This window comes from Equus przewalskii, chromosome 26 (genome assembly GCF_037783145.1).
Source record: "Equus przewalskii isolate Varuska chromosome 26, EquPr2, whole genome shotgun sequence".
In the NCBI taxonomy this organism is placed as follows: Eukaryota; Metazoa; Chordata; class Mammalia; order Perissodactyla; family Equidae; genus Equus; species Equus przewalskii.
Genome location: NC_091856.1, coordinates 36,750,246 through 36,772,766, shown reverse-complemented (window position 1 = coordinate 36,772,766; position 22,521 = coordinate 36,750,246). Strand labels below are relative to the sequence as shown.

The following is a 22,521-nucleotide window of genomic DNA, read 5'->3' as shown; positions in this document are numbered from 1 at the left end:
CTGAGGCTGCAGATGAGCCGGAAGCCAAGAGGACCTGGAGCGGAGGAGCTGATTTGGCAGAAGGAGGCCTGTTCTCTGAGACCTTTGCCATCTGGGTCTGGGGACGAGGTCTGCTTTTGCCTCTCATACTCGGAAGCCCCCACCCCTTGCCACTCCGGGAGGAGAAAGGAGGTGACAGCCGCTGAGGCTGGAAGGAGGACACGCCGGGCAGAAGGTGTTCCTTTGCCACCATGACTCTGAATACATGTCATAGTTCCCCAAGCAGTCCCGAGCTCCTGGAGGGCAGGAGCTGACCCCTGCGTCCCAGAGTGTGCAGCTGATGGGACACGTGTCACCAAGACAAGCAGGATCACAGGACTCAGCTGGAGAGAAGAGAGGTTGGTGGTTTTTGCATGTGTGTATGGGGATACATGTGCCTGTGTGTGTGCATGCATGTGTGTGTGTGCGCATGGGGTATATGTGCCCGTGTGTATGCATGCATGCATGTGTGTGTGTGCATGCATGCATGGGGATATATGTGCATGCATGCATGTGTGTGTGTGTGCATGGGGATATATGTGCCTGTGTGTGTGTGTGCATGCATGTGCGTGTGTGTGAGAAGAAGGAGCTGTTCTTACTCTATAAAGAGGGGAACTGGTCTATCTCAGCTCCGCTTTAGTGGGTCATTGAGATTTTCCTGATTGAATGATTTATCTAGAAAAAAACCAATAGGATCGACGGACATATTGGGTATGTCTGTTGGACTATTGGACCTACAAAACTCAATAACATTTATTTTCACCAATAGTGATCCATTTGAAAATACAATTTTTCGAAAGATGCTATTCACAGTAGAAACAGAAACCATAAAGTAGCTAGAATTTAACCTAACCAAAAATTTAAAACTCTGATATGAGATATTTACACAGATCTGAATAAATAGACACCGCGCTCTCCTACAGGAAGGCCTGATGTCGTAAAGACGTCAGCTTCTCCAGATTAACCCCTAAATTCAGTGCGACTCCAATCAAAATTTTTTGCAGAACTCAAAAGTGATCTCAGATTTACGTGGAGGGATTAAGGCCCACAGACAGTGACATCAATTTTATTAAGGAAAAGCAAAGAAGGTGGACTCATCCTATGAGACACGAAGACATCCTGCAAAGGGACAGACACAGAGCTACAGACTGGAACCGAGATCTCAGGGACGTGCCCGACTGACCATGTGTGGGACCTTAAAACACTGCAAAGGTGGCACCACACATCCAATGGGAAAACCATGGTGGTTCGGTAGATGGTTCTAGAAATGGACACACGAGATGGAGGATAAGAATGAAGCTGTGTATGTGGGGGAGTTACATGGAAAAAAAGACTGTGTGGAACCAAGAACCACATACGAAAAGTAGAATAAAGTCAGTAAACGAGATGCCAGTAAAGTTAGTCGGTGGGACTTGGGGCAGGAAAGACGCTGTAAATAAAACATTAAAAGCAAAAATCATAAGCTCAAAAAACTATAAGGGCAAAGTTAACATAGAGCTACAGAATGGAAGGAGATATTTGCAGTGTTTTAAACCAACACACGATTAACGTCTAGAAAACACAGTGAGACGGCAGCAAGCCCAATCGCAGAAAAACGGGCACAGGCGACAGAAGAGCAGTGTACTGAGAGGACAGCCTCGAGGCTAACGTGTGCACAGCCCTTCAAACTCCCCCGCAGCAGTTAGGAAGCTGGAGAGAGCAAAGAGTCTGTGAGGAAGCGTGGGAAGCAGCGTGGCCGCCACTGGGGGCGCGGCCATTCTGGAGGACAGGCCACTGTTACTCAGTCAAGGAAACCCCACAGTTGGCGCGAGCACAGGGAGATGTTCCCGTGGGTCCCCAGGGAGACTGCATGGAAGCCTTGGGTGTGGGGTGTGGGGGGCGGGGTTGGAGGCCACCTGGATGACCATGTCGGCAACATGGACAGGTCAAAGATGACCGAGGCTCACCTTTGAGGGTGACTTGGCAGTTGAAAGCAACGGGCTAAATGTAGACATATATATATATAGGAAGATGGATGTTCCTAAAAGTCTCTCTCTCTCTCTCTCTCACACACACACACACGCACACGCATGCACACACACCTACACACACCCACAATGCAAGCTTAGTGGAGAAAGTAGAATTCAGAATGAGATACAAGAGATGCCATTTGGCTAAAGTAAAAATACACACACACACAAATGTGCTTTGCAAGAACTTGGTTAAAATAAAAACATATCCACTGAACACATTACAGCGGAGAAGAGGAGGAAGCGTGGGGATGTCAGGACACAGAGAGGGGAGGGGTCGGTGAGGATGACAGGTGGGCTGTGATGTACCCACGGGGACTCTGGAGGACGAACTCTCCAGTTCACTGCCCTTTGCTGGTGTCTGGAGAGCCCCTGACCACCCTTGTACCTTCTCTCTACCCTTGATCACACCTGCCAGGAGGCCCCCAAGAGTGCGAGTCCCCCGATTCTTTCCTGGATGCCCCAAAAGCAGCCTGGCATTCCCTCCGGGGGCTCCCCTTTGCTGGCAGACACCCTGGTGGAAGACCACATTCCTCTGCTGGGGAGATGCGCAGAAAGGAGGAAGGTAGAGAGAAAGCAATGCTTGCACCAGGTGGGAGTTCAGCCCTGACTGCAGAGGGGTTTCAAAGGCCCCACTGCACCCACATCTCCCCCACGAGGCCTTCGGCTGAAGACCCGGTCCCTCAGAGTTACGGGGTTTAGCTGTGAAGGTCCAGTCCCAGCTCCTGTGAGCGCTGAGGGCTCAGGTGGGAGGCACAGGCCCTTCGAGTCACCAGGAGTTCAGGGGCAGCGGCCCCGTTCCCTCCTGGCACAGGTCTGGCTCTGCGGCTTGTCCAGGGAAAGGTGCCCATGCGCTGGCCCCCTGTGCCCCATGGTGCCTCCCAGGGCTCTCGTCCCACCTCGTCTTCTCTCTCCGCCCTTGGAACCATCCTCGGAAGGGGTGGGTCCCAGTCTCTCGCCTTCCATCAGGGCCTCTTGCCAGTGTCTCTAAAACCCTCATCCCTGGGGGATGTTGAAGCCTGAGGGTGGTCCCCTCTGTGTAGCACGACAGCCCTCACTCTCAGCCGTCTTCACTGGGTGCAGCATGCAGGGGGCTTGGCTGAGGTCACACGCCGAGCTTGCCATGAGCCAAGATGCGCAGCCTGGTCCTCCCCACTACCACTGCCTGCGGGCCATTGGTGCCCAGAGGGCTGCAGACACCTGCGGAACAGGAGGGGCATGGGGCGGGTAAGATTCTCAGGCGTTGGCCAAGAAATAAGGTCACCACTAGGTTTGGGACAGTGAAGAGATAGAGCTTCCAAAATTACGGGGCATGGCTCTCAATGGGGAGTGATTCTGCCCCGCTGGGGACATTCGGCAATGTCTGCTGACCTTTTCAGTTGCCATGACTCAGGCAGGACGAGGTGCTCCTGGCATCTAGCAGGTAGAAGCCTGGGATACCGCTAACATCCTGCAGTGCACAGGACGATCCCCAGGGCAAGAGATCGTCTGGCCCTGAATGTCGCTGGGGCCGAGGCTGAGGAAGCCTGGGTCGGGACCTTGTTTTTGGTGGGAGGCGGAGGGTTCAGGCCAGTGAGAGTAAGAGAGAGAAAAACACCCTCTGACCTCGACAGCCTGGCCGCGGTGCGGACCCCGCCCAGCGCTGCCCGGAATGTGCCAGCAGGGTCCCTAGGGGGAGCGCCTCTTGGGGGGCCCTGGGCACGTCTGTCTTTGTGGGCCCCTTCCTCCACAGAAAATAGAAGAAGTCATATTTTACAACCATGGAGTTTCAAAAATGAATATAGTCTGGGCCGAATCTTATTTGCTTTTTCTTCTGATTTTAAAAGAAATCAAAAACATTTTTGTGACCCCCCTAAATGTGTCACGGGCTGTCAGAACGGTGCCCCCAGAGCCTCTGCAGAGCCCCACCCCCTCGAGGTGGTGCGGCCTCCCCTCCTGGCTCTGCGCACACAGCAGAGCTGGGCCCACCGCAGGGTGCAGCGCCCGAGCCCTCCATGGAGCAGCACCGCTGGCCCAGCCTAGGGAGGGGTGGGGGCAGGGATGGAAGTTGAGGGTGGGAGGCCCCGGGGGGCTGGAGCTTACAACAGCGGCCCAGCAGCCAGCGGGCACCTCCTCCCAGGTTGTGAAACACCGGACGGAAACTGAGGCCTGACCGGCACGGTGCCAGGACGGCTGGAAGCCGGGAGGGGAGGATGCTGGGAGGCAGGTTGCGCCAGCTGGGGAAGGGCAGACACAGAGGCCACTGACCCCTGAGTCTATCGCAGACCCCATACTTCCTGCTTATCATCCTTCCTCCATGGGGTCTTCCAATCCACCCTGTTCTCCCGAGTCACAAGAGAAAGAAGGCTCAGGGAGGTCAAGTGTCTGGCCTGAGGTCACACCGCCTGGATCAGGAGAACCCAGGTCTGCATGGTGCTGCCCGTGGCATCCTTCACAGCAAGCCCTGCTTCCTCCTCCGCCAAATAGAAATGCTCAAATTGTTGTGGGGGCCCCTTTCCCAGGCTCTGGGCTCCAGGCTTGGCTGACAGCCTCTGCCCCGGCTGAAGGGCTCCGGGTGTAGACCGACCTCACAGCCAGAGGTGCCTGCCGGGACTCCCAGGTGTAGTGCGTGCAGCCAGGCGAGCGGCCCTGTTTCCCACAGCCTGTGGACCTGAAGAGCAGGCCGGGAGGGTGGCCCAGCAGAGGGACAGGAGACAACCTGGCTTAGGGGACAGGCCCCACTCCTGGGAGGGAGCCAGACGCACGGAGGCCAGCACTGGTGGCCTCGAGGAGCCAGTTCTCTGTAGGTGCGGGAGGGCGCGCCTGCTGCTCCCGGTGCCCTGCAGTTCCTGGAGACTCTTGCTCAGGACGATGAAAGCTGCAAACGACTTCAGTGCTCACAGCAGGGATTTCCCCAAAGACCCATCAACTCAGCGATGGAAATCAGCGGTTTGACTGGAAGCTTCTGGGCCCCAAGTCCTCCATTTGCTGTGCCGACCAGTCCTAAACTATGACGTGGTGATCTGCTGACCCGGGCCCTGTTGCAAGACCCGCCTTGACCCAGACCTCGAGATCTCAACCATGGAACCCCCTCCTCGCTGCCGCCTCGCTACCTAAGCTCTCACCGGGTGTCCTTGGCGAGTTGGAGAGTGAGCATCACCTGAGGCACTCTGCCAGCCCTCCTGCCGCAAAGCCCTTAGGACGGCTCCTCCGAGGGAGCACCCAGGCCCCGAGGGCGGGCGTGTGGGAGTCCCAGCCCCCTCAGACCACCCCTCATGACACGGTCTGGCAGCACCACTCCTCCCACACGTGAGCACAGCACAGGGCGCCCCACGCACAGCGTCAACCAGCTGGGACTTCCTCTGGGACTTTCTCAGTTCCTAGAAACAGCAAGGAACACAGGGCCTGCCGGAGGTCTGGGGAAGCCGGGCCCCCCTGTGGTCTCCTCCTGGAGGGAGAGGGCCAGACCCCGCTGGCTGCCCACGGCGGGCGGGGCACAGCAAAGCATCTCCCCCACGGTCCTCCATCATTGGGCCCCAAGCACTCTGCCTGGGGTGTGGGAGCGGCCAGCCTAGCGGGGGTTTCCTGTTTTAATTTTATTGCACAGCCCTCTTCCTCTAATAATAGACTATCACCTTTCTGTTCTATGAAAAGGGTCAAGTTTCATTTCTTGTTTTTCCATATGAAATCCCAGTAGTTCACACCATTTACTGAAAGCTTATTCTTTCCCCATTGCTCTGTAGAGCCACCACTGTCCTAGGTCAAGGGTCAGCGTATGCCTAAATGTGTCTCTGGACAGTTTGTTCAGTGCCATCGGTTTGGTCTGTGTCCTGGAGCCAGTACCAGGTTGTCTTAATTCCTGTGTCTCACGACAGCATCGGCGTCAGGCAGAGCAAGTCAGCTTTCCTCGTCCCTGCTCGAGAGCATCTTAGCTATTGACCCTTCGCCTTTTATACAAATTTTAAATTCATCTTGTCAAGTTTTGCAATAAAATGAGCATTGAATTGATAATACAATGCATCTATAGATCAATTAGAGGGAAATTAACATCTTTACAATATTGAACATTCTAATCCATGAACATGGATAGACTATCCTTCCAAATATTTTTATGCCCTTTAATGTCTCTTTCTTCGTATTTAATAGTTTTCTGCACAGAGGTCTAGCATCTGTTTTGTTAGATTTATTCACGGTTATTCAACTTTGGTGTTGCTACTGCAAATTTTTACAATTTCATCTTGTAATACTTTCTGGCTAATTTTAAGAAACACAATTGAGTTTTGCTAAGCATATTCATTCTAAAAATTTAATGTTAGATTCTCTTGAGTTTTCTGCATACTAACTCATATCTTCTGAAGATAATGATAATTTTGTGTCTGCTTTTCCAATCCTTTTACATTTTTTTTCTGCCTTCCAATCCAACGTTGACCAGAAGTGGCGATTCTGACCATCCTCGTCTGTTCTCAGTCTCTGAGGATGCTTTTCAACTTTCACCATTAATCACGTTGTATGTTGGTGTCTGCAGCTTCTGGGGGTCTGCTTCTATAATCTGTTGTTTCTATTTGTTCTTGCACATTTTGTCTTTTATCCGCATGAAGCTGGTGATATTTTACAATGTTCTAACATTTAATTCAAAAATATGTGTATATACTTGCAGAAATGACGTAAGTCCTGCGACAGTGCTATTCTCCTTCAGAGAAGATTTGTGTTGGTTTCAGCTGGAAGCCTGAGGGCGTGAGCATCTGTGAAGACCTTGCTAGAATTTCAGGAGCTGAGATGCTTTTCCTGGGACGCTCAGATGCTGGCTGTTGATGCTTCATGCTTATTCCTAGAGCAGCCCTTCTGGATCCCAAGCCCAAATTCACACCCTCAAGAGGCCCGACACTCCAACCTTTGACCTTTAGCACTGCAAAATTGTCAAGGAAACCGACCAGCTTCTCAGGTGTCTTTAGGGATTGGCAAAACCCCTGGCAAAGAGGCCCAAGTCCTGGTTTCCCTGCTCCGGACTTCTGGTGTACCCAATGGTGTGGCAAGGTAACCCTTTCCTAGATGGCTGACTCGGCAAGGTAACCCTTTCCTAGATGGTTCACTTGGCTATGCTTTCAGGCAAATACCTTTTTTAATTATTTGTCTGTTTTTCCTTAGTAGGATGGATGACCCAAAATACCTCACCTGCCATTGCCAGAAGTCAAATGTCTCTTATTGATTCAACTTTAAGATATTTGAACTTGACAGAATCTTTCATTCTCACATCCTCTTAGGAACATTAAATGGATATCCGATTGGATTGCTGACGTCTCACCTGAAATTGTTCTACTGAAAATGCAAAGAAAAGGAACCACTCTGGTCCCTAGGGGGTCACCTGTTGATAGAGTTGAGGGACATTTACCTGCTGCCTCTCTCGATGTCCTGACTCACCCCAGGTGAGCACTCCTGCTGTCGTTGCTCCCCAACAGACGAAGTGGCACCCCTGAAACCCACGCCTGTGCTGTGGGAGCAGGCTGCCTGGTCCAGAGGCTCAGGGAGGCTAAGTGGTGTCTGAGGCAACACAGCCTGTCTGCCTCCTCTGTCTCATAGGCTGAAGCCGCTGCACAGAAATTGGCAAAGTCTAGTATCATTGCAGCCCCGATAGAGAGGGATCTAAGGTCCTATGTCCCCCTGGACAGCCCACTCCTTTTGCTGAACCTTTGGTCTGGCCGTCCCACCATTCTTTCCTACTTGGGGAGCTGGTGCATTCAGAACGCCAGCCCATGCATGCTGCCAGAGAAACATCAAGTCACAGAGGAATGTCCCCCCGCCCCGCTCCTCCCCATGTGTCACTGTCCTTGTCTCCTCAGTGAGCGTTTCCACACATCTGCAGAGCCCCTTTCCGAAGCACCCACAACGTGCTCAGGCTGAGCATGATCCACAGAACCAGACATGGACGATGCCTCAGGGATTTGCAGGACAAGGCATGTCCTCACCTTCAGGTCTAATGAGCGGACCAGTGGTCCTCAGTGCATCAGGCAGACTTGACACCACATCTGGCTCTTTCTAGCTGTGTGACTTCAATTTTTCCACCTGTGAAATTCAAATAATAGCTCCTATCCGATGGAGCTGGTGTAAGTAGAACTTAGCATATGACAGGAGCCCAGAGTTTTTTCCCTTCCCCTATGTCAAGTGTCAGTGACTGGCTCAGACCCTGAATATTCTGGAGATCAGATGAGGGAGTTATCTTCAGCCAACCCTCCAGGACCTCAGGGCACTCTTTGGGGATCCTGGGTAATGAAAAGGCGCTTGGAGACTGTGCTTTCCTTAAACCACAAGCCAGGCAGACCCTTTCCGGCAGAGGCATCCTGGGAGCTCAGTTGACTGGGGACAAGGTGTCCTTGCTGGAGGAAGTGAGCCTGATTCAGCAGGCAGCTTGGTGGGGCCCACGGGAAAGGAAACACCCTCTGTGATCATCTCGTACCTCCTGTTGGTGCAACCAAAGAGCCTGCAGGAAGTGGGCGTCCCCAGGGGAGCAGAGAAACTCCGGGCCCGGGCTTGGGCAACCCTATAAGAGCTGGGAGCCTCTTCGAGGCCAGAGACCAGAGGACATGGAGCCGAGCAGAGTTGCCATGGCCCTGGGACCTGGAGGCCAGCTCCTCTTGCTGCTGTGCATCCAGACCCTGCCTGCCCAGACTGCCGACACCTGTCCAGGTGAGACGGACCTGAGTTCTCTGGGCCCTGAAAGCTGATAACTGGCCCCTCATTGACCACTTACGGAGCCCCCTCTTAAACCCTCTACACGTGTCTTCTGAAGACTGTCAACAGCTCGACTTCATCCTCTGGCAAGGAGACAACTGGCCCGCATGCTTCTGGTGGGAGGGAGAGGAGCAGGGACTTCTTCTGGGGTCTGGATCCCAAGCCCACGGTTTACTGACGGAGCCTCACAGCCGGCCTGGACTGTCTCGCTGGGGAGGAGGAAAACCCCCTTCACCGTCTCTGTCTGCTCATGGGTTTCCGGAGAGGCGCTCTGAGGTTCTCTAACCCGGGGCTCCCCCACCTGCCCGGGGGTTTAACATAGACTGCTGGCCCTCACCCCAGAGGGTCCGACTCAGCAGATCCAGGGGCTCAAAGGGAGAGTGGTCTCCCTCCCCATCCTAGGCAGGCGGATGGGCCACGCCTGGAGAGGGATTGCTCCCGGGTCAGTCCAGCCTCCTCCGGAGTTGATGACGATGCCATATTCCTCAAAGTTTTCTCTCGTGAGGATAGTTGAATTTTGTGATCAATATAATTCAAATCTAAGAAGCAAATAATTCCCTGGTTCCAGTCTGGCCGGGGCTTGCTCTGTGTCCTTGGGTTAAACACCTCCCCTCTCCAGGGGACCCACACGGACTCCTTCTGAGATCTTCTGGCTCAGGACTCCTATGGTCACCCAAGATCTGAGGGTGAAAATGCTACGTTGACCCAAATTCCCAAAGTTTCCTGTAAATATTTATTGTTACTATTTATTGAAAGTACCCACTGTTGATGCAGCTCTTTTCAAATGCCTTGAGTTATACCAGGATTTTTAAAATTTGCATCATCTAATCTAATCCTCTCCACAGACCTATTCCTGTCTTTCCTGGCAGTTCAGAGGACAGAAGCCCAGAGGGGTTGAGCAACTTACCCAAACACACACAGCACTGAGGGACTGGGTTCCCCTTAGGCAGCGTGGACTCAGATGCCAGGGCTCTGCCTCGCATCAACTCCCCTCCTGACCAGCGCCCACCAGAGGCAGGAAAAGCTCACTGCCAGGCTGACCCTCAGCTGAGGCAGGTGACACTGGCCAGAGCCATCTGCCCAGGCCAGAGGTCACTGCAGGGGCAGATCCCCTCACGTCGGGCACCTGTTGCCAGCTCTGCGGGGCCCTCGGCCCGGGACGAGCGCCCTGACTGGCACTTTGTGCTTCTCTGCAGAGGTGAAGATGGTAGGTCTAGAGGGCTCCGACAAGCTCACCATTCTCCGAGGGTGCCCGGGGATGCCTGGAGCCGTGGGGCCCAAGGGAGACACAGGCGCCACTGGAGGGAGAGGTATGTGCTCCGGGATGGGTGAGGGGTTCCACTGAGTTCTTGCTCTTCTCAAATGAGACCCCAAGGTGGGCAACACCACACACGGATCCCGGGTCGGGAGGTTGGGTCTTGGCCCTGCTGGAGCCAGTGTCAGAAGCCCACCCCCCCAGGCCCACGGGGGCTTCTGAAATTCCCTAGAGGGAGCTGGTCTGTGAAGCATTTTATGAGCGTACGTTTGGGCATATTTTCATGGAATATCTGCTTCCTGGTCCTTGATCCAGTGTTGGCTGTACGTGCCCATTGGCAAGAGCTCTGGTCTTGTATCCTCCGTATTCTCATCTGAACACTGAGGCCACGACTTTCTTCTGTCCCCACCTCAGAGGAGGAAACGGAGGCTCAAGGAGTCAGCAGCTTCCTGCGTCTCCCATCGGGAGGCCTGGGGCTGGGCCTCCATCCAGGTCGGCTTGCAGGCCGCCAGTGGGTTCTGCGCAAGGACCTCTTGTGTGGCCCCTCTCCCACCATGGTGGCGGCCCACTTTGCATGGCTTTGGGTCGCCGAGCCTGGTACAGAGGGCAGGTGTGCACCAAAAGGTCAACAAAGGTGCTGCCTTTTGAGGAGAGCGCCCCTGGCCTGGGTTGTGTGTGTGGACACTCGAACGGCAGCTGGTAGCGACGTCGCATCCAGTCCTAGGATCGGGAGGGCTGTGTGTGCTCACCGTGATGGGCTCAGTGAGGAACGCTGGGGAGGAGCTCTTGCCCGAGGAAGGAGGAGAAGCAAGTCTGGGTCCAACCTCCCTGGACCAGGCTTCGACGGGTGGGTGTGGGTAATCTGCCCCCAAGCTGAGCCAGCCCCACTGCTCTGCCCCTGCCCGCTGCAGGATGCTGAGCCTGTTGGGGGATGTGCGGCTGCTGAGCGGAGCCTGGGGGCCTCTCCTGACCCTCCCATCCATCGCTTGGGATGACTTTGGGGGAGGGGAGGGCCCTGCTCTGGGCTCAGGCCCACGTGGTGTGTGGAAGCTGGGAGCTGGCCCTTCCTAGCCCCCTGCTAGCATAGATAATGCCGGCCTGGGAGGTCACATGGCTCCTGACACCTCCTCTCTCCACGAGGAGGGGCAGGTAATTGCACCCCGACCTCTACTACGCCCAGAGGCTCGGGCTCTCCGTCTCCCAGGGGACCTGGTGTGACAGGGTCTTGGAGGACGTTTTCCTTGTCCCAGGCCCCTGACCAGACGGTCGAGCTCTGTCAGATCAGCACGCACCTGGGCCTGCTCCACAGAGAGCAGTGGAGGCTGGAAGCCAAGTGGTAACCCTGGGGCCTGAGCTCAGGTGCCAGCCCGGGCTGCACCTGTGCTACTGTGGGTGCTGTGTCCCCACCGTCTGCAGTCACTGCCAGCTGAGTCCCGGGGGCCGCGATTCTGCAGACCACTGGGGCTGGAGCAAGACGGGTCGGGTCTTTACCACTTGGAGCAAAGATCCTCAAGTAGAATTGCTTAGGTTGCATTTTTCTCAATGAAGTATCTTTGGAATTTGCAGGAGAAAGAGGTTCCCCTGGAGCCCCTGGGAAGGCGGGACCACCTGGGCCTAGAGGTACATGCCACCTTTTAGATAAAGAGTGAAGACCCCTGAGTGGGACCCCAAGGTCTGTCTATAGAGAAATGAGAGCTGTAGAGACAGACAGATAGACAGAGATAGAAGGGAGGAGACACAGAGAGGGAGAGAGAGATGGGGGAAGAGGGAGAGAGACAGAGAGAAAGGAGGAGGGTGGAAAGAGAGAGAGAAGGAGAGAGACACAGAGAGGGAGACAGAGAGACGGAGAGGGACCCCGTCATATTTTCCATTTCCAAAGAGCCTTGAGATAGTGTGTGAACTGAGTCCTAAATGCAGGTTCCCGGGTCCAGAGTGACCCCTCCTCACCAGGGGAAGAGTCCCAGAGTCCCCTTCCCCTCCCATGAGACCTGGCGCTTTAAAACCATCGTAAGCCAACAGAGCCATGCGTAGGTAGCGTGCAGAGCCCTCAGCCTGGGACTCCACCCAGCCGACCTCCTGAAAAGCAGAGCAGGTGTCAGTGTCCCAGGGACCAGTCGTTCTCCCCATCAGCGGTCCTAACTCCAGTGTCTCTCTCCAGGAGATCGCGGGGAGAAGGGCCAGCGTGGAGAGAAAGGTGAGCCTGTCCCGCCGTCCTGGCTCCTCGGCAGGCTTTGTCCAGGGGAGGGGTCCCAGAGGCCTTGGTCAAGCCCAGCACCACGCCGTGGGGAGGGTCTCAGACCCAAGTGCCCTCTGTTCAGGCAACGGGGTGGGGGGTTCTCTCAGCTCACAGCCCAGCCTCGGCCAGCGTTGGACCCAATGGTTGGCAAGACTACATGACTGCATGAATGTGGACATTCTACTTAGTCTATTCTTTTTCTGATTTACGTTCATTTATAAAAAAATTTGTAAAAATCAGAAAAGGCAAAACTCAGAAAACTCTAAGACATAGTCACATTCTCTGTCGTCAAGCAAAAAATGCAAGCTTGGGGCCCAGACCCAGATACCAAACGCCTCCCAATCCTCTCCACACCTGGAGACGCCGAGGGGGAGGCCGGGCTGAGCTGGACTGACCGTGACAGACCCGGAGCGGTCGGTTCTCTGCTTCTGAGCCCGTGAGGGCCAAACGCGATGGCCAGGACAGCAGTCCAGTCAGTGCCCCCGAGCGATGGTGCTGACTGTCCCCGTCCCCTGCGGGCAAAGCCAGAGGCAGGAGGGGGCCAAGCAAATGAAGGTTTGCCCTACACGCTCCAGAGAAGTAGAGTCTAGGAGCCACCCATCAGAAAGGGATCCCATCCCACCTGGAAGGATCTGGATAATTGTCTCCATTCTCCTTTCAATGTCCGTGGAGCAACTGGGGCTGGAGGGGTCAGGTACTCTGATCTGCAGACTTGTGACATGTGTGTCCTCTGTACCCACACAGGAGACCCTGGGCAGCCTCAAATGTGTGCCACAGGTGACTGACCACACCACTGACCTGGGTACCTGAGCCTGGACCTGCTCCCCGCTGGCCAGCAGCACAGGCTCAAGTTCCAAAGCCCAAGGACAATACAGTGTCTACACATATTTTACTCCCTCAATTACTCAAGTAATAGGCATCTATCGCCTGGATAACTCTAGAATATTCCATAGTAATTCTGCTGAAGGAGCTTATAATATTCCCTGGAAGGCTAGGTGCCTGGGGACTAAGGTGGGGGCAGCCCGGGAGGTGGGGATGGCAGGGGGACCGGGCTTGGCCATCACAACTGGGTGGCCTTGGAGGGCCGCACCTCTGCCCCGGGCCTCGGAGTCCCCCTCCACCCATGTGGATGCCCCCTGTGCCTGCTTCTCCCTCCTGCCCCTCCCCTGCACCCGCCCTGCCCAGGGCTCCCTGTCCCAGAATCCATTTCCCGGGTTCCGTCCCCAGGACCTCGGAACTGCAAGGAGCTGCTCACCGGTGGCCAGACTCTCAGCGGCTGGCACACCATCTACCTGCGTGACTGCCGGCCCCTGACTGTGCTGTGCGACATGGACACGGATGGCGGGGGGTGGACGGTGAGTGTCAGGATCTCCGAGACGCAGCGTGGCCCTTGGGCAGAGGGGGCAGTGCCTGGGACTCTCACAGACCGGGTTCTACACCTGGCGGAGAACTCTCTCTGTGGCCTTCATGAAAATGTGTGCCCCTGCAGCCCCGGGCTGGCCCTTTCCTTTCACTGAGGACGGGGAGAACGGGAAATGCGGGTGGGTGGTGAACCCATGTGGGAGGGAGTCCAGGCCCTGGGGTGAGGCCAGGAGGGAAGCCTGCTACTCTCCAGCTGTGTGGCTTTGAGCTTGTCGCCTACCCTCTCTGAGTCTGCATTTCCTCCTTGGTCACATGTGGGCACGCTCCTGACAGGCCCTGGGGTCTGGGCCCAGGATGCTCTGTGAGCTATAAATGTTGCTCCCAAGTGTGGCCGAGGTCCCCGGGGGCTGCCCTGGTCTCCCGAGCCCTGTCGTCCTCCACAGGTCTTCCAGCGAAGGAGCGACGGCTCCGTGGACTTCTTCCGGGACTGGGCAGCGTATAAGCGGGGCTTTGGCAGTCAGCTGGGAGAGTTCTGGCTGGGGAACAACAACATCCACGCCCTGACCGCCCAGGGTAGGGCCCGCGCCGGGGGCTTTGGTGGTCTTGGGGTTCTGAAATCCACATGCCCCTGACCTTAGACTTGGGCCATTTGGGACAGAAGACCCTGCTCCTCCTTGACCCACGGGGTTAACTCTCAGAGCAGAACAACTGTGACAACCTAGGACGTGTGTTCTCTTAGACTCTCTAAATGTTAGAATCAGAGGAATTGGGATTCTTGGGGTGAAGACCTCTTCCGGCCTCAGGGCCAGTTATACCTGCCGAGAGGACGGCGTGAGAAGGAGGCCGTGAGGTCTCGGGTTAGCCCCCTGCCACTTCAGACTGTCGGTCTTGAAACTGGGATCTTAGCCCTACTGTGACCCCTCCCTGGCCTCCCCCGGCCAGCACATGTGACAGTCCCCACACAGCCACACGCACCCCAAGAGAGAGAGGACTGTACCCCCATTTCTCTATCCCACAGGATTAGCTTCTCCGCTGGTCCCGAGGTGAAGTGCCACATTGTAGACCCTTTTTTTCCTGCATCCACTACCCCCTGGCGACCGGGAAGGCATCCGCTCACAGGCCTCAAATTCTTAAAAAAGAAACTACAATAGTTTCTCAACCCATCATGTTAGTAGCTTAATCATCTGCAGGAGAATTTACACTTTCAAAATAGAGCAGTGCTTCAATGCATCAAAGGAGCGCTAACTGTGGGATTTCAGGCACGGCTTACGGAATACAGGGAAGAATTTAGAAATAGACCCACTGCCGAGGTCCTCACATCCGCATGGGATTTCCATATAGTCCCAGTCGAACTTTCCCTAGATGTCAACTTCAGACATCCCTCAAGAATTTACCCAAATGCTCCATCTCCCCTCGCTGAAGGCAGAAGGACTCAAGGTTGGGACCTGAAAGCCTTTCCCCCCAGGAACCAATGAGCTCCGGGTCGACCTCCTGGACTTCCAAGGAAACCTCCAGTTTGCCAAGTACGGGTCATTCAAGCTGGCGGACGAGGCAGACAAGTACAAGCTGGTCCTGGGAGCCTTCGTCGGGGGCAACGCAGGTGAGAGTCCGCACCGGGCAGAGTGGCCTGGGCTTCAGAGCCGGGTTGGGGGGCAGAGAGAACTGCCCAGGGTCCCGGCTCCGTCTCCCCTGGGTGACCCTGGGCTGGGGCCTCCTCTCTCTGGGCCCCAGCCTCTCCGTCTGTAAGTGCAGACACGAATTTCCACGTCTCTGTGTGGCACGGGGACCAGTGACATAATCAGGTCCCGCACCCAAGGCCGTGTCTGCGTGTCTGTGAGTGGGGCCGGACGTTACTGACCCTCATCCCTGCTGACACCTGCAACACGACCGTCATTCCACACGGGGTCTTAGGGCCCTGTTCCCAAACTGTGTTCCACGGAACAGGAGCCCTGTGGGATGTTCTCTGCCTAGAGGCGTCTCTGGCCATGTGACCTGGGGAGGCGTTCCACGTGACCTGGGGAGGCATTCCCTACGGAGCGTCCTCTTGGGAAGCCCAGCATGCAGCGAAGGCGCTGAGAGCTGCTCCAGCAGGAGCCCATTTACCTGTGTCGCACCCAGAGCTGCAGCGAGCAAGGCACTCCCTGGGCATTTGATAACGGGAGCCTTCGAGTGTGTGCCCCCGACACGCACGACCTCACTTGGGCCCTCCAGGAGGGAACGGGGCAGGGCCCATGGTCCCATTTTGCAGGTGGCAAAGCTGAGGCTCGGGGCGGGCGGGAATGGCAGGAGCCGGAGGTGAGCTTCATTCCCAGGGCTGAAGATGGAGGGGGCCCCCGGATGAGGGCGGTGCTGTCCTCACCGGGAGACCCAGAGATGGGGGACGGAGCCCAGAGAGGAGGAGCAGGCTAGGAGGGACTTCAGGGGCCAGAACAGGTCTGACGGTCTTGGGGGAGCCTGGAGGAGACAGGTGATGGCTGGAGGAGGGAGGCAATGCTCTGTGTGGAGGGGGTCCTGGACCAGGAGCGGGTCATGGACCTTCTGCTCCCTCTGCCTCAAGGCCCAGGCAGGCCCTCCGTCCTCGGGGCTCCGTGATGCATCTCTCCAGTGAGGGCGGCGCTAATGAGGAGTGGGAGGCAGGGCCCCCTGACGGCGGGGCCTCTTCTGGCACCGACACCACCCTGTTTCTCCCCGAGCAGGAGATTCCCTGACAGCCCACAACGACCGGTTCTTCTCCACCAAGGACCAAGACAACGACCGGAGTTCTTCCAGCTGTGCTGAGAGGTTCCATGGGGCCTGGTGGTACGACAACTGTCACTTGTCCAACCTGAATGGCCGTTACCTGGGGGGCCCCCAACAGAGCTACGCGGACGGCATCAACTGGAAGTCCTGGCGAGGCTACAACTACAGCTACAAGGCGTCGGAGATGAAGGTGCGGCTCAGCTAGCCCGCGGCCGCCTCCCCACCCGGGCGCTTGCTCACCCCCCAGTGCGGCTGCATCCGAGAGCTCGGCTGTCCCCAGAGAACGGCGGGGCTCCCACGGTCCCGTGCTGACCCCTTGCCTCTCAGCTCTGTGTCACCCTCGCTCACAGCCCTTCTCTGCCATCCGTGTGTCCCAACGCACACGCCCGGGCCTCACCGGAAGGAAGAATTAAATTTTTCAAGTGTTTGCTTTCTGACGGTTTTGTTTTCCAGTTTTAATTTGCGTTGAGCACGCGTCCTTGTGAGCATTCCCCATAGCCGTCGTGTAGCAGGTCCCTCTTCACCTGTCGGTGAGGGTGGGGGTGCTCATTTCGCAGATGGAATTACTGCTGTCCAGAGAGGGCAAGAGGCTTTCCCGAGGGCCACCAGCCCAGCCTGCAGCCTCCTCCACTGACAGCATGGGAGGGCCTCTCTCCCCCCAAAGGCTCCTGCAACTCCTCATGACTCACTCACAGCGTCTTCACACCCCTTTAAGAAGGTCACTTTGGGCCTAGAAAACTCTCGTAAAAAAAGGGAAAAAAGTCAAATTGGGACATTCTGTTTCCAGTCACACAGAATGGATACATTGGGCCAGCTGTCCCCTGAGAACAGCTGAAACGCAAACACCGATCCACGAGGAAACGGCTGCCGAGTCGGCTCGGCCGAGTGGGGTCAGCCGGCTACCCGCATCCGAAACGCAGAATTGGGCCCTGACCTCACACAGCACCAACCCCAGCTCCAGGGTGACAGCAGGCAAGCCTCATAGGAGACGACGGAGGAGCGTGCTCTCCATCCCTCACGCCAGCCAGGATTCCTTAACTAGGACTTCAGAAGCGCCAGGCATTCAGCAAAGATGGATAAATGCGAGCACATTAAAATCAAGAGCTTCTGTTCATCAAACCACACCTTAAGAGAGGAACAGACAAGTCACAGAGGGGTGGGATCACTTTGCAACACATACTCGCCCATTTCCTACTCCTGCCACAACCCATTAGCAAAACTGTAGTGGCTGAAAACAACAGAAATGTGTTATCTTAGCGTTCTGCGGGCTTGAAGTCAACATGGGTATTCCCGGGCTGGAAGCCCGTTGTTGGCAAGGCTGTGCTCCTTCTGGGGTCCCAGGGGAGAATCTGTCTCCTTGCCCCTTCCCCAGCGGGTCTGAGCGCTCGTCTCTGACCCTGCTTCTGCGCTGTGTCTGCCTCTGAGTTCAGCCGGGAAAGCTCGTCTGCTTTGCAGGACCTGTGCGATCGCGGGGGGCCCACCCGGGGAACCTAGGGTCGTCCCCCATCTCAAGGTCCTTCCTTCAGTCACATCTGCCAAGTCCCTTTTTCCATGTAAGGTGATGTACTCGCCAGTTCTGGGGACCAGGGCAGAAAATCTTTGGCAGGGGGAACATTATTCTGCCTACCACAAGCTATTAAAAAAAAAAAACACAGTCTCACATCCAGAATATTTAAGAACTCCTACAGATCAACAAACAAATTATAACAGCTCAGTAAAAAGAGGGTAAGAGATCTGAACAGACACCGAACAAGACATGGTATCCAGAGGACCAATCCAGTTATAAAATAGAAATAGACTTCGTATTTTATTAGTTCTCAGGGAAGTGCAAATTATAGTCAAAATGAGGTACTATGACACTAAAATGAGAAAGGCCGACAGCCCCAAGGGTCGGGGCGCCGCAGCGTGAGGGCGATTTTCACATACTGCCCGTGCAATGCGAACTGATGCTGCCAACTTGGAAAATGGTTTGTGTTAACTAAGAGAGCAGAACACACGTTCCCATAACCAGGCCATTCCACTTCCTGATGTGGAAATAACTGTCAGAGGCACAGCCCCCAGAGGGCCTGGCCAAGAATACCTACAGCCAAACTATTCACAGTAGCCGCACAGGGGAATCAACCTAAATGACAATGAGGAAAATAACGGATAAAAATGCAAGGATGTCGGGGCCGGCCCGGTGGTGTAGCAGTTAAGCTCACATGTTCTGTCAAGTTCATTTCTGTCAAGTTCAGTTCCCCGGGCTTTGGCCCGGGATTCACAGGTTTGGATCCTGGGTGCAGACATGGCACCACTTGTCAAGCCATGCTGTGGTAGGCGTCCCAACGTAGAGGAAGATGGGCATGGATGTTAACTCAGGGCCAGTCTTCCTCAGCAAAAAGAAAAAAAGGCAAGAATTTCCATTGCCCAGAACTCCACGCAGTGATGCAGATTAAACAGCTGCAACCACTCTCGGGACCAACGGAGCGAGCAAAGGTGACAGCGGAGGAAGCCAAAGTTCAGAGAGAATGCGCTATTGATTCCACCTCATGGAAGCTGTTTTCAAAAGTAAAAATGCCTCCAGTGTTTGGGGAAGTGTACCAGGTGGTCGGCCTGCAAGGAAGACAAGGAAGCGACTGCACTTGGGGGTGGGAGGGGGTGGTGACTGGGAAGGGACACCGACGGCCCTTTGGGGTCTGGCATGCCCAACTTCTTCTCCCGGGTGATGGTTACAAGTGTGTTGGGACATGGTGATAAAAACACTTATGTTGCTTTTTTCCTTTTATGCAATTTTGTGTCCATGTTATGTTCACTAGCTTAAAACTGTTTTTAAAGAAAGGGCACACCCTAGATCCAGGAACACAGGCATCTTTTCCTGACGTCTGGGGCCGTTGACTCAGCAACGTGAAGAGAGGTCCCTGCAGCCCACCGGGGGCGACCAGATCCCCCCAGGTCCTGGCCACCCTATCTGGTCAGAAGTAAGGTCTCTTCGCTGGGGTGGTGCTTTTCGTCCTTAGTAGGTCAGCATCCGACAAACCCAGGAAGACTTAGAATTAAGCCTAGAATGGTTAATATAATAAAAAGTCATAGAACTACCACTTTTGCATCAAGGACTCTAGACAGGGTGGATATTTCATAGTCTTATAATGTTTAAAGAATTTGGCATATTATAAAGAATCTCACAAGCCCAATCTTTTGTTTCTTAATTTACTTTTTTTTAACTTTTTATTACGAAATTTTTTCCTTTTTCTCCTTTCTTTTATTTTTTTGGTGAGGAGGATTAGCCCTGAGCTAACAGCTGTGCCAATCTTCCTCCATTTAGTATGTGGGATGCCTCCACAGCATGGCTGATGAGTGGAATATGTCGTCACCCTGATCTGAACCTGTGAACCCGGGCTGCCGAAGCGGAGCTCACAGAACTTTAACCACTGGGCTGCCGGGCCGGCCTCTGCAAATCCAGTCTTAAGTGTGTAATTAACTAATTGACTTACCCGGAAGTCTTGGTGCATTTACACAGTTTGGGCTACGAAAGAGACTTCAGGTCCATTGCATTTCTAAAGTACAATTATTAGATTTCTAAAGATGAATTGGTACTAAGAAGGTTTTGTTCATTAGACAATTGAAACAATTAACAAGAAATTTGAATATACTACACTTAGCATTGCAGCATAAAGTGTTGAAGGCATTTAATGAATTAAGTACGTCGTTTTCAAAGGCCCTTAAAAACTGACGATTAAGACTTGCAGGTCTTACAAACAGGAAAACAGGATCCATAAGGAAGACTTAAAGATGAGGAAGAGCTAAGTTTGTGAATTTGCAGCTTTCAAAAACCAAACATTAACTTTAAAATGCAAAGCAAACCTGTGAAGAGTCTTTTTCTAAACACAAATGCCTCTTGAGACTCAAATTGGCAAAACCCAGCGACTGTCAGGATTGGTGCACGCCGGTGTCTGCAGGGTGAGACAGCTCAGAGAAACAACTCTTCTTCCTCTGGGTTCAGCGTCCTCCCTCAGCTCCCTCCCGAGCAGGGTGTGGACACGGCGCCGCCAGGCCGGGTCTGTTTCTCTTGACCTCCTCTCTCTTCGCTGGCCGTCTTTTGTATTCATTGAGCATTGGCTCATAACCTGAATATTCTTTTGCTGTTTATGCTCAAGACTGCAACTTGGGTCCCTGACTTTTCACAGCCTGAGACAAATGACTCCTTCCACCACTTTCCCAGCAAAGACTTTTAACCCCCTTGAACCACACGACCCCTCCTGCCTTTTGCATCCTCGTGTCAGGCATTCTAATCATCCACTTATTTAAACCCCGGCAAGACCTTGTCATGAGTACCGCTCAGGACCGGCAGTGTTCGTCTTCACGGAGCTGTGATTTTACCCTTTTCTGTCACCCTCTTTCTTCTTCCATCTCCTTTTTCAGTCTGAGATCACTGTCTGGCTGCCCAACAAACTCCCTTTCATTTCTTTTTTTTTTTTTTTTTTTTTTTGAGGTAGGTCTGCTGGCGATGAATTCTGTCCATTTTTGTTTTCTGAAAACATCTTTATTTTGCTTCACTTTCAAAGAGTCTTTTCACTGGGTGTAAAATTCTAGGTTGGCAGGTGTTTCCTTCCCACACGGCAAACACGTGTGTCCAGCGTTTCTAGATTCTATTATCTGTGGAAAGTCTTAATGTGGCTCCCCTGAAGGTAACGTGGCTGTTCCCCTCTGGCCGTTTATAAGGTTTTCTCTCTGCCTCGATAGTTTTACTGTGATGTGCCTGGATGCGATTTTCTTTGAATCTATTTTCTCCTCTTTCAAATACTTCAATTACACGTCAAGCAATTTTTCCTTTCCCTTGTCCCATGTCTCTCGTGCTATTTTCTATATCTTTATTCTTATTTTTCCCTCCACGTTCAGGCTGGATAGTTTCTCTTGATCTCTATTCCGGTTCGCCCACAAAGCCCTTCACCCTGCCAGGCTGTCAAAACCCCTGTGTGGCCCGAAATCTTTTCTCTGGTTGGTACCTGACCCCAGCAAAGACCCTGCAAATTCCGCTGTCTGGGTTTCTATTTCTGCCCGGTCTTATTCTGGTAATTCCTCACTGCTCTGATCATCTTCAATGCTTAAGAGAATCTCTGAACTTTGTCCAGCTTTCTTTCTGTTTTCTAAAGGAAGATTGGCCCCTGTTACCTAACCTGCCATTACTGGAAGCAGAAATCTGTGCTTCCAGCTTCACTTGCTGTTTATAGTTATTTTTCCGTGTTCCTAGAGTTTGCACATTTAGCATTTTTTCAAATGATCACTTGATATTCCTTTGAGGAAATGGTCATTCTCCTATTCTTGAATAACTTGTATTCCAGCCAGCATTTCACATCTATGATTTTGCCATGAACACGTCTACGTCCACGTCTTTTCCTCATCTGTGGAATTTTCTCTAGAAGTAAGCCCCCTTGTGAGCTTACTGATTCAAAGGGTATAAACTTTTCTTTAGATAAGTGACACTATCCGGGAAAGACTCAATCATAATACCACCTCACCACAGAACAATTTATTTAAGGCATGTCAATAGTTGCTGTAACTGATTTCATCCTAATTCAGCGTTTTTCACATACTTGAATCTTCTGTTGATTTGGATCACTCCTGCCTTGTGCTCTGCCGAGCGGCTGGAGGAACCGTGGACGTGTGGTCCATAGAACCCAAGCTTGGTTGTCACCTCCGTCTACTCGATGTGCTGCCTGCCGCGCAGGCGCCCTCCACACGATCATCGGAATCGACAGGAAGCCCTCCAGACATACAGAGTCCGGGTATCGCCCACAGAGGTTTCGGTTTGCAGGTCTCGGATGGGCTCCCTGAATGTACTTATTTGGGAGCCTTCCCAGACGGTTCTGGTGGACATTCTGTGCCGGTTTCAGAGAGCTAAGCGTGCTGTTGGGCGGTTTCCGTGCAAACGCATGAAAGCCCTGGACCCTCTGGCTCAGCAGAGCAAAACTCGTGTCAAAGAAGACAGCGGTGCTGGGGGGGAAAGAGAGCAAAGCAAAGTGCCGCAAACACATTTCAATTAGAATCCACACTCGCACAGGCCAGAGACCCCCGAGCTGCGGAGCCAGACCCGTCGTCAGCCGAGGCACCTGGTGACATCCGGGCCGTTCACGATCCTCAGCTTCTCAGACATAGAACCTCCTCCTTAGATATGCAGGCCGCTGCCTCCGGAGCGAGCTAGCCTCTCATCTATGGGTGGT

The 22,521-nt window shown here is 53.9% G+C and overlaps 1 protein-coding gene across 1 annotated transcript; it reads left to right on the top strand.

Moving 5' to 3' along the window:
• Positions 1–8,376: 8,376 nt before the first annotated feature.
• On the top strand, positions 8,377–16,761 carry LOC103551765 (ficolin-1). The gene is made up of 9 exons (XM_008521379.2): positions 8,377–8,687; positions 9,929–10,042; positions 11,554–11,607; positions 12,146–12,181; positions 12,968–13,000; positions 13,451–13,578; positions 14,029–14,158; positions 15,051–15,185; positions 16,282–16,761. The coding sequence occupies exons 1-9, from the start codon at positions 8,585–8,587 to the stop codon at positions 16,527–16,529; spliced, it is 981 nt and encodes a 326-aa protein (XP_008519601.2). The 5' UTR covers positions 8,377–8,584; the 3' UTR covers positions 16,530–16,761.
• The last annotated feature ends 5,760 nt before the right edge of the window (positions 16,762–22,521 follow it).

What these genes read in the sequence shown, in the direction of transcription:
- LOC103551765 (XM_008521379.2), top strand. Translation starts at nt 8,585, where the DNA reads ATGGAGCCGAGCAGAGTTGCCATGGCCCTGGGACCTGGAGGCCAGCTC. An exon ending in AGGCGCCACTGGAGGGAGAG is followed by an intron (nt 10,043 to 11,553) that starts GTATGTGCTCCG and finishes TGGAATTTGCAG; the next exon opens with GAGAAAGAGGTTCCCCTGGA. An exon ending in CCACGCCCTGACCGCCCAGG is followed by an intron (nt 14,159 to 15,050) that starts GTAGGGCCCGCG and finishes CTTTCCCCCCAG; the next exon opens with GAACCAATGAGCTCCGGGTC.